We start from the raw sequence: 11,713 nt of genomic DNA on the forward strand, positions 1-11,713 counted from the left end.
GTGGTTACAGTTGCTTCTGGGATGGGGAGAAGTAGAGAGAGTGGAAAAGGGTAAAGGGTAGAGTCACGGGAAATGTTCTCTATGTCTCTAGAAAAATTAGGGAAAAAATGCTCACAATGGACATGAAAAAATTATGTCTATCAAACTAGTGAATAACTAAATGTTTAATGAGTGCCTTTAACTGACCTTGAATAATTCCCAAAAGCATACTGCAAAATCCAGATTTAAGCTTCTGAAAAAAGCCAGAATTTCAATTGTAGTGAAGAATAAATTTTATTTAGGTCTCACTTTGCTGAAATTTATCTATTTTTCTTCCACTTGCTCCGAGTGTTTTAAGATGGCTTCATATAATATTATACACTATGAAATGGAACTTAATATGAAAGACTCATTAACAAAAGTAAAACTGTACAGTGGTTCCCATAATGGAGGTGACTGTATCCCAGGAGGTATGAGTGATGATCTACAGGATATAAGAACATATTAGTTATTTTTATATTTAATTGTATTATAATATACATATGTACTTTAAGTATAACATAATATAATAGAATACACAGGTTTCCTTAACACACAAAATGACACTGGTATCTTCCCTAGGGCCACCTGTCAGACAATCACACATCACATAAAGTTATCAAAGTACTCAAAGCAATTCTAAGTATTCTGAGGAGAAAGTGATAGTATTTGCTATGTTCTTTTTTAATCATGAAATCAAGAACCCACCTTTTTTGGAAGTTGCTGAAAGAGACAGGTGTTCCAGAGTAATGACTTCCTTATTAGAAACGATACTTTATGGGGTCCCCTGGATGGCTCAGTTGGGTAAGCGCTGGACTCTTGATTTTGAGTCAGGTCAGGTTATCAGATCAAGCCCCATGTCAAGCTCCATGCTGGGTGTGGAGCCTGCTTGAGATTCTCTCTCCCTCTGCAACCACCCCCCTTAAAAAAAAAACACAAAACAATATTGTATGGAAAAAGCATATTATATAATCCTTCATGAAGCATCTATTCTGACCTTGACAAAAAAAGTTGGGGGCAGGGAAATCGGTTTAATTTCAAAAGCTACTACTGAAGCAAAAGAGAAGCTGAAGTCAGAAGACTGTCAAGTGTTATTTTATTGATGTAGTTGAGGAGTGACCATAGCATCTTGTACCCAACAAGTTTATTGGTTGTTTCATAGCAAAGTATTTAAAAAGAGTTGTCAAAAAGTTAATCATGTATCTTTTACAAAAAAAAGTCTAAATCTGCTTACTTTCTGTGGTGACCATTAGTAGTATGCTACCTAGACATTGTTTTTATTTATTTATTTATTTTTTAAAAGATTTTATTTATTTCTTTAACAGAGAGAGCGAGAGACCACAAGTAGGCAGAGAGGCAGGCAGAGAGAAAGGGGGAAGCAGACTCCCCACTGAGCAGAGAGCCCGATGCAGGGCTCGATCCCAGGATCCTGAGATCATGACCTGAGCTGAAGGCAGAGACTTAACCCACTGAGCCATCCAGGCACCCCATAGCCATTGTTTTTAAAAACAAAAACAAAAAAGTGGTTAATCTGTACCTTAAAAATAAATGAGGCATTTTAAAACTTGGTAAGAAAATAACTGTATTCCAAAAGAAAACCATGGGTGTCATCTTGAAATACTGTACCTGACACTCTAAAAACAGAGAAAACATTTTCAAACTCTTTAAATGCTTCCCAAATACAGTTTTCTATGGATTTTTCAATGCATTTATTAAAAATATATAAATGCAGGGGCACCTGCAAGGCTCAGTTGGTTAAGTGGCTTGCCTTGGGCTCAGGTCATGATCCCAGTGTCCTGGGATGGAGCCAAGCATCGGGTTCTCTGCTCCGCGGGAGCCTGCTTCTCCCTCTGCCTGCTACTCCCCTGCTTATGCTCTCTCTGTCAAATAAATAAAATCTTTATATATATATATATATATATGTATATATGTGTGTGTGTATATATTTATATTACAAATTTGTAATATATTATACATATATGTATACATACACACACACACACACACACACACACACACACACACACACGCAAATCCTTGCATTGGTCTGCAGTTAAAGCAAACCTTACTAGCCAAATCTTCAAAACTGATGGATGGAGGGGCGCCTGGGTGGCTCAGTGGGTTGGGCCTCTGCCTTCGGCTCAGGTCATGATCTCAGGGTCCTGGGATGGAGCCCCACATTGGGCTCTCTGCTCAGTGGGGAGCCTGCTTCCCCCCTCTCTCTGCCTACTTGTGATCTCTCTGTCAAATAAATAAAATCTTTAAAAAACAAACAAACAAAAAACTGATGGATGGAAATTAAACAATGAGTGTCCCCATTAACAAAGCATAGCCAAATACGTACTTACTCCTTTTGGGAGTATATGAGCTGCCTTTTAGTTAAGACAAACATTAAAACCGAGTGCCAAATTAAACAGATATAATATCCAGACTTTAGAATTTCTGCATTACCAAGCAGTAAACCCAAGATTTTCCAAACATAATGCTGCATATTCATTGCTCCTGCTTTAAAAGATATATTTTTAAAATCGAGGGTAAACAAAAAGGTTTTTGAGCCACTAATAGCATTTATAAAGTACTCTATTCACAAATAAGGGGATCACTGATTCCCCTCACTGGTCTCTAAAGTCATTTGTTAAAATATAAAATAAGCCAAATAAGCCAAGAAAGAATTATTCTTTCTAAATAAAATTAACATTACTAGATATTAATGAATGCTTTCAGGAGATATAATGCCAACTGCAAATAATTTTTCAAATAACAGTTTTCATTAAAATCTTTTTATTGAATTTCTATTCTATTTAAGGGACTGCGAGATATTTCAGATGAAGAAAGGTCCAATACTCCCAGAATTCAGGGGGATTTGAGACAGTACAAAATTATCTATAACACAAGGCAAATCGAGTAAGACCTAGAGAAATGAAGAAGAAAGCAATTAATTCTGCTCAGTGTCTAACAGCTTCTTGGTGTCTAACAGCTTCACAAAGGACCCACTTGGGTCTCAAAGGGCAAGTGGGATTTTGACTGGAAAAATTAGAAGAACAAATCGTGACTGAAAACCAGGAACAGAGGCATGTATAAGCTTGGATACATAAAGAATACACTGTGTTTTCAAATCATATTATTAGTTGTTTTGTTGTCCTGACTTAGCTAACCCTTTTCTTTACTATCAAACTTAGCAAGGTCCTTTTAAAGGTGTTTTTTAAAAAAGCATATAATTCTTAAGTATAGTTACAAAACTGATTTATTGCATTCTACAGTATTTGGGCCTAGTTCTAACTTTCTCCAGATTCACTAATGGACTTAAATTGTGTCACATGATGACAAGACATCAATTATGAACCTCCCAACCTTGCTTTTCTCCTCATGTAAAGGGATGGCTTGCTTGTCTCTTCTTTTCCGAACCTAATCTCTTCACATTGTTTTGAAATCCCAATACGTTGTGCTTCTTCTTGGATTCGGCTCCCTTGATTATATTCTCTACCCATTCCCTCTATCCTGCACTTAAACTGGAATCCTGTTTTGGAGGGCAGAAAACCTAGCTGTTTGACTTCTCCATTACATTGAGCTCTGTCTAAAGCAGAGAACACTATGTTTTAATATATATATATATTTTAAAGATTTTATTTATTTGACAGAAAGCGAGAGAGGGAACACAAGCAGGGGTGTGGGAAAGGGAGAAGCAGGCTTCCCGCTGAGCAGGCAGCCTGCTATGGGGACTGATCCCAGGACTCTGGAATCATGACCTGAGCTGAAGATAGACGCCCAACTGACTGAGCCACCCAGGGGTCCCTGTTTAAATATTTATTAATATTCTATTAATAGAAAAATATATACTGTTCTAAAAGCCAATCTATAAATCAAGAGTCATGTATTTTAAGACATCTGCCCTAACTTGCGGTAAATTGTATCTTAAAGTAACAGCACGAGATAAAGCTTCAGAGATTACATAACCTGGGAGTTTTCTTTTTTCTTTCTTTTTGAAAAGCACTTGTTAGCATTTAATGAACCTCTCCCCACGAGGCTTCAAGCTACTAGAACACAGGTGCCCCCGACACCCTTGTTCTTCTCCTCTGCTCTTCTACTAAAGAATTTGGCCTTGACAATGACAGGCTGTTTTGGGAGTTTCCCCTTTCCCAAAACTTTGTAGTAGCCCGATCGCACCACATCAATGATAGGAGCAGCTCCAGTCTTGTTTTTGGCGGCATTTACCCGTGTCTGCTCACTGACTAAGGTCCACAGTTTATCAAGGTTGAGAGTTGGGCAAACGCTCTGGTTCCTCTTTAAGTGGTAATGTCTCATACCAACTTTTCCAAAGTAACCTGGGTGATATTTGTCGAAGTTGATCCTGTGGTGATGCATGCCACCAGCACTACCCCGGCCTCCTGGGTGCTTCTGGTGCTTGCCGATGCGGCCATGGCCGTGGCTCAAGTGGCCCCGAAGTTTCTGGGTCTTCCTCAGTCTGGAAGGCATGTTGGCAGCCCAGACGGAAAAGGGCAACCTGGGAGTTTTCTAACATTTCCTGACAAAATCTTCCCAGATGAAATCTTTATACAGTATATCAAATATGTAAAATTGACAAAAGTGCTGCTAACACTAGTCTATGTTCAAATACATTAATGTATTACCAACTCAGAGACAAATTAAGGATTAAGTATGTCAGTTACATACTTACAACAACCTAAGCAACCCATTTATTACTATAAAGTTTTGTTTTGATTTCACCTAGATAAGTAGTTCCAAGTAGGTAGAAGCTTTTGTTTGTTTTGGTAGCAGCTTCTGTAGTCTCAGGATAAGCTTCAATTAAATTTATTAAAAAAAAAATTTTAAATAAAAATTTTTTCTTTCAAAATTGGCCTTGAATGTGTTATGGTTTTCATTGTGTGTGTGCCATGCCAACAAAATCTTTATTAACATTTTGAATTTAATCAAAATTATCTTGGATCTTAGCCATCACATTCTTGATGGTGCTACTGAGTTCCACCTCCAGAGTGATAGTCTTGCTGGTCAGGGGCTTCAAAAAGATCTGCATACTACCCCTCTTATGCAGGACCAGGTGCAAGGCTGACTCTTTCTCAATACTAAAATCAGAAAGAGTACGGCAGCCATCTTCCAAATGCTTGCCTGCAAAGATGAGACTTTGGTGTTTTGTGTGGCAGAGGGTAATGCCCTCTCTATCTTGCATCTTGGCCTTCACATTTTGTCACTAGGCTCCATCTCCAGGGCAATACTCTTGCCAGTCAAGGTCTTCATGAAGATTTGCATTTTAACCTGCTAGCGAATGCAAGGACACTGAATCCAATCATGGAAAGTCACATTCACACCAACACAGACACCCATCAATGCCAAATGCTTCTGAACTAAAATTTTTTATATCTGTACATAAGAGTGAGAAGACCATTCACTGGAGAAAGAATAGTCCTTTCGACAAATGGTGCTAATAAACTGGATACGCACATATGAAAGGATGAAGCTGGACGCTTACCTACCACCATACATAATATTAACTCAAAACGGGTTAAAGACCTAAACCTAAGAGATAAAACTGTTAAGAAAAACCAACAAGGGAAAAGTTTCATGACATTGGATTTGGCAATGACTTCTTGGACATGGCACTGAAAGCATAAGCAGCTAAAGAAAAAATAAAGCTGACTTCATTAAAATGAAAAAATTCTCTACATCAAAAGATACCATCAACAGAATAAAAGGCGACCCACGGAAATGGGAGACAGTATTTATATAACATAGATCTGACATAAACTTAATGTCCAGAATATATAAGGAATTCCTACAACTCAACAACAAAACAACCCAATTTTAAAAATGGGCAAAGGACCTAGATAGACATTTCTACCAAAACACCACCAACAACAAAACTAAAAACCAGATGGTCAATAAGTACTTGAAAAGATGCTCAAATCACTAATCAGTAGAAAAGTGTAAATCAAAACCACAATGAGATACCACTTTACACTAATTAGGATGACTGTTGTAAAACAAAACAAAATAAAACTGAGAAAATAACAAGTGTTGCTGAAGATTTGGAGAAACTGGAATGCTTGTGCACTGCTACTAGAGTGTAAAATGCTGCAGCTGCTGTGGAAAACAGTATGGCAGTTCCTCAAAAATCAAAGAGAATTACCATATGACCCAGCAAATCCGCTTCTGGGTATATATTCCAAAGAACTGAACACGGGGACTCAAAGAGGTATGTGTATGACAATGTTCAGAGCAATTATTTACAATAGCCAAAAGGTGGAAATAGCAAACATCTATCCACAGATGAATAAACAAACAAACTGTGGTATACACAAACAATAGAATATTATTCAGCCTTAAAAAAGGAATGAAATTCTGATTCATGCTGTAACAGGGATGAACTTCAAAGACATATGCTAAGAAAAATAAGCCAAATACCACAGAACAAATATTGCATGATTCCATTTAAATGAAGTCTAGAAGAGTCAAATTCATAAAAACAGGAAGTAGAAAAGTGATTACCAGGAGCTAGAGGGGGAGGTGGTGCAGAGTTATTTAATGAGTAATTTCAGTTTGGGATGATGAAAAAGTTCTTAAGATAGTGCTGGTTGCACAACTTTGTGAATGTACTTAATACCACTGAAATGTACACTTAAAAATGATTAATATGGTAAATTTCATGTTGTATGTTACAATTAAAAAAACTTGTGTGTGCTATTTATTTAATTATGGCGGCAATATAAAATGTGGTTAAGAATACAGGCTTAAGATTATTCTGCCTGGTTTCAAACCCAGCTCTGTCACTTTACAGCTCTGTAGTCTGTGCTTGTCTGCTCAGACAGTAACACAACCTACTTCACAGAATTATGGCAAGAATTAAATAAATTGTACATGTAAAGCATTTAAAACAGGACATGTCGCTTAGACACTTTTAATTATTAAGTTTAAAATACATTTTTAATGAGATTTGAGTGAAACATCTACAGAACCTTGACGATCATCCTCAAAATTGTAGAGTTCAGTAAAACACACACTGAAAACCAGTGACCTAATCCAAATTTCTCATTTTATAGGTAAAGGAACTGAGAATCTAAGATAAGAGATTTGTCTGAGGTCAGGTATCTTGTTTTGCTAATAATAATCTTCCTAAGAGTTTGGGATTAACAATACTACACTGACATTGAATTACTTCAGAACCATGGCAAAGCCATGAAATTCTACAGAATCTATAGTGTGAAATCATCCACCATACTAATCTTTATTTTTTGCTAATTTTCTTTTTTAGAGAGGGAGTAGATAGAGGGGGAGAGAGAATCTTAAGCAGGCTTCATGCCCAGTGGGAAGACTGATCTCAAGACCCTACGATCACCACCTGAGCCAAAATTAAGAGTCCAACACTTAACTGAGTCACCCAGGTGCCTCCCCAAAATGCTAATCTAAAAAATACAGTAATTATGTAAGGGGTGAAAACCAAAAGAAAGCAAAACCAAAAGAAAAGTCATTCTAATCATCCTAAAAGACTAAAAACACTTCTTCAGAGAACAGTGTTAAAATATTAGTGAAAACAAATTATTCTGACTCAGAGTTTGAGGCACACTACTCCACTCCTTTTACTTACTATATAATCTTAATGAGACCGCTCAATCTAAAAAATCAGCTTTTTTCTACCAAATAAAGCTAATATTCACCATGAGGAGACATCTACAAATAATTCTTTATTAAATTCAAACACAAGACAGCAGCAGTCCAAATAGCACAAAATGTCTAACCCAAAAAATCATGTATTAAAGCTTTGTAGACATTTCGGTACTTACTTGAATAGGGCTAGGTCTGGTCTCCGGGAAATTCACAACACAAAAAGCAAAATAACAGAGAATCTTTGAAGGTCAGACTAAAAAGCTTTTGAGCGTCTCTATTTTGCCCTTCCTCCATTGGTCTTACTCTTCAGTGGGGCTCTCAAAGGATAGTACCACCTCTGCTTGGAACATCCTCGCCATCTACATCAGTTGAAATCCTACCTCCTCCTCTTCTTTTTTTTAATCCTACTCATTCTTAAAGGTTCCACTGAAATCCCACAGCTTCCATGAATGCGCCCCCAGTGCTCCCAATGTGGAATTTCTCTCTCCTCTTTGCTCCCCTATTTTGTAACTTGACTTCAACATTATAGCGTCGCCTTACAATTACCTACTTCTTCCCTCTCCTTATCCCCAGGAAAATCCCAAAAGCAGTAGGCTCAGGAAGAAAGGAATCAACATTTGCCAACACCTCAGAATCTTGAAAAGGGCTAGGCATTTTGCATACATTATCTCTTTTAATCTGTTCGACGGCACCCGGGAAGGTCAACAACAGGTGGTGTCATTCCCATTTCTCTGATAGGAAAGTACTGCTGAGAGTTCATAGCTTGGCCGTCTCACTGCTAGCCAGTTCACGGGTTCATGCAGCCTCTGGTTCGCCTGGCTTCCAAGAGCTCTTTCCACCACGCCGAGCTGCAGGTCTGATCCACTTTGTGCCCCCACGCTACCAAAGAGCAGGTATTCCATAAAGATCCGCCGAACTGAATATTCCTACGAGCTCGCCACCACCCTTTTAATAAGCTGTTCACGCCCTATCCCTAGCCCGTTACGGTCACGGTTCCTCTCCAGCAGCTCCGACATACACACGGGCAGCTCTCTCCATCCCCGGGAGAAACGCTGCGGGCACATCGACCCTCGCTGGGAGGGGAAGTGAAGAATCTTTCAATGCTCCCAGATCTCCCCCAACGCTCTTCCCACAGAATATAAGAACCCCCCACACACGAGACAACATGTGACGCGACGCCTATACCCCCTCGAAAAAGCTCTTAGTTCATATCCCGCAACGTCTCCGCGCTCCCGAGCACTGAAGGCGGATGCGGTTCCCAGCTCGCACGGCGGGGACCCCCTAAGACGCCGCCTGAATCCGAAAACCGCCTCTTTCAGACTCTTCTACAACGAAGGCATCCGATCGCTCTCCCACGGCCCCCCTCCCCCGCCAGGACCCGCAGTTTGGATTTCCGGCGGGAATGCACACAGACGCGGCGACAGGAGAGGGGCTCCAAGGCCGGGGAGCAATTACTTAGCCCGCTTCATCAGAGGGCGCAGAAGGCGCCCCGCATTCCCAGATCTCTGCACTGAATTCGTTTACGAAAGGCGGGGGGCACCGAAGTCCGAGGAACCCCAGACACCGAATCACCGCTTTCCGCGGCTAACCGGGGAGAGTCCTTTCCTCCTCGCGGTCCCGGGCCCCCAGCGCCCGGTGCCAGGTCCAAGCCCAACCGCACCCTCCCCCGGCGGTCCTGTATCTCATTGTCTCCCTCCGTCGCTGCCCCCTGGGGCGCCGGGGGGGGGGGCAGCCCTGGCTCCCACCGACCCCCACCGACCCGCCGCCGCCGCGCTGGGCGTGGTTCACCGAGCCCGGCCCCGGCCCGGCAGCGACCCCGGCCCGGCAGCGACCCCGCCCCAGGCTCTGCCGCCCGCACCGCGCCCGGACGGCCGGGTCGGGCGCCGGGAAAATGGAGGCGGGAGCCGCGGCAGCGCCTCACAGTCCGCGCCCCGCCGGCCTCTGCGCCCGGCTCGAGGGCGAGGCTGAGCACTCACCGCGGCAGCTGCTCGACCCTCCAGCCGCCCGGGGCCGGGCAGCCGTCGCTCCCGCCGCTCCCGCCGCCGCCTCCTCAGGCGCGGCGCTCCTTCCCCGGACCCGCCGTGAGCGCCCGCAGCTCCCGCGCCGCGCGCACCGTGACTGACTGACTGACCGACCGACCGACCGGGCGGCAGCGGCGGCGGCGGCGGCGGAGGCGGGGCGGGAGCGCGCAGCGGGCGGGGCGGCCGCAACGCCCAGCCGTGGCCGATCCGACTGCGGCCGCGTCCGGCCGAGACGCAGAAGGCGGAGCCGAGGGCCGGGCGGCGGACGGGCGGACCGACTCGCGCCCGACCGCTCGCTGCCCCCGCCCGCCGCCAACCACTCACTTCCGGCGCAGGCGGCCGCGCACGCCCCTCCCGGGCGTCCGCCCCCCGCCCGCGCCCCTGGGCCCGCGCCCCTGGGCCCGCCCCGCTCACCCTCCCCGCGGACGCCGGACCGCACCCAGACGCGGCTCGCCGCGGTGCCCCGCCTTTCCTCCGCGCGCGCCTGTGAACCGCCTCCAGGAGCCGGTGAATCAGAATGAATGAGCGAGGAAGGAAAATCCCGGGGCCGTCCCACCCCCTGCTCGCCTTTCCTTGGTCGCAGGCCCAGTGGCCTCTGTCCCAGGGCCGGGGCACTCACCGAAGCGTCGAGCAGATCTGTCAGGGACCTGTCTGCATGCACCTCGGCGTGGTCCCCAGCAACACACCCCATGTCTCAGGACCATTGTCGTTGCAGTCTGTGAGGCGGTTTTTTTTTTTTTTTTTTTTTTTTTTTTTTTTTTTTTTAGGAAAACCCATTTTGGCCGACAACTCTGTATTTTCATGCGCTGTATGGAGAAGCTTTTAGAAACTGGGCATTTCCATGATCTTTAATTACTTTTTACTTTTGAAATTTGCTTGTTTTTCGTTCTTGATTTCTGTCCCCTTCTTACTGACATTGTTTAGGAATAAGGTTTTGGCATTTTTCTTGGTCACCAAGCTCTAAATTCCTCAGATACTGCTTATTTTGATGCAGGCTTGTCTTAGACGTCTAAGTTTTCATCTTAAAATTAAAAAAAAAACATACTTTATCTCTATTTATTTGAGAGAGATCACAGGTAGGCAGAGAGGCAGGCAGAGAAAGAGGAAGGGAAGCAGGCTCCCCGCTGAGCAGAGAACCCGATGGGGGGGCTCGATCCCAGGACCCTGAGATCATGACCTGAGCTGAAGGCAGAGGCTTTAACCCACTGAGCCACTCAGGTGCCCCTAATCTTAAAGTTTTTATATCTTTATTTTGACTTTCTCCTAGAGTTGATCAAAGAGAAAAATAGAATTAAATCATTTTTGCCTGGCTCCCTGCAAAGCAAGTTTGTTGACAGCACTAAAGCCGCTGACCAGTCATACATGTTACCTGGAGTTAGTTGCGGTAAATATTCCTTTATCATGTCTTACCATTTGCTTGCTAAGTAAGAGTATCTGCAGCTTGCATTTTCACAGATAAAAAATTGACTGTACTTTTCTGACACCTGGACTCCCTTTCTAAGAACCAGAGTGTTCATTTTTCTGTCCTGGGGCCCTATCCTGTTTTGGTTGATTACATCCCCTTTTTCCAGATATTCTTGAAGATTTCCCAAAGGGTTCAATCTGTTCCAAACTGGTACACAATCTGTTTCAAACTGGTATTTAGAACCATATGATACAGCCACAACCGCATTTCACTCTTGAGGTATTTGTACTTTGGAAATATAACTGCACTTTTGTATTTTAAGTTTTGTAGGTGCTTTAATATTCTTGGGTAGAATACTGTAATGTCATAAATGAAGACGGTGCTGCTGACCAGTTCCTTGCCTTGTGTTCCTTTCTTGTGGGATTCATTGTTTATTACCTCTAATTATAAGTATTTCAGTAAGTTATAACCTTTCCTAATGAATGTAATACAGCAGTTTGCTTTTTCTTCTATCTTCCATAATACTAGCTTGGCACTCTGCACAATAAATATTTTTAAATTAACAAATGCAAACATTTTGATAAGTGATAATTCATATATATCTGTCTATAGCCTTTCATCCCATTTCCCTCTTGACCAGGTATATTGAGAT

At 42.9% G+C, this 11,713-nt stretch overlaps 2 protein-coding genes across 7 annotated transcripts in view; both read right to left on the reverse strand.

The window, feature by feature from the left end:
• The window catches only part of RAPH1 (Ras association (RalGDS/AF-6) and pleckstrin homology domains 1), a 102,038-nt gene extending 92,073 nt beyond the window's left edge, over window positions 1-9,965 (reverse strand). For 2 of the 6 annotated variants that reach the window (XM_045078599.1, XM_045078596.1), the window contains exon 1: window positions 9,612-9,965. The gene's annotated coding sequence lies outside the window, so the exon portion shown is untranslated. The remainder of the gene's footprint in view (window positions 1-9,611) is intronic. The other 4 variants (XM_045078600.1, XM_045078597.1, XM_045078601.1 and 1 more) reach the window with 3 other exon arrangements.
• On the reverse strand, window positions 3,996-4,532 carry LOC101688896 (60S ribosomal protein L27a-like). The gene has a single exon (XM_045078637.1). The coding sequence runs from the start codon at window positions 4,489-4,491 to the stop codon at window positions 4,045-4,047; it is 447 nt and encodes a 148-aa protein (XP_044934572.1). The 5' UTR covers window positions 4,492-4,532; the 3' UTR covers window positions 3,996-4,044.
• Window positions 9,966-11,713: the final 1,748 nt, after the last annotated feature.

The sequence above is a fragment of the Mustela putorius genome, unplaced genomic scaffold, assembly GCF_011764305.1.
Source record: "Mustela putorius furo isolate JIRA1106 unplaced genomic scaffold, ASM1176430v1.1 tig00000275_pilon_pilon_pilon, whole genome shotgun sequence".
NCBI lineage: Eukaryota > Metazoa > Chordata > Mammalia > Carnivora > Mustelidae > Mustela > Mustela putorius.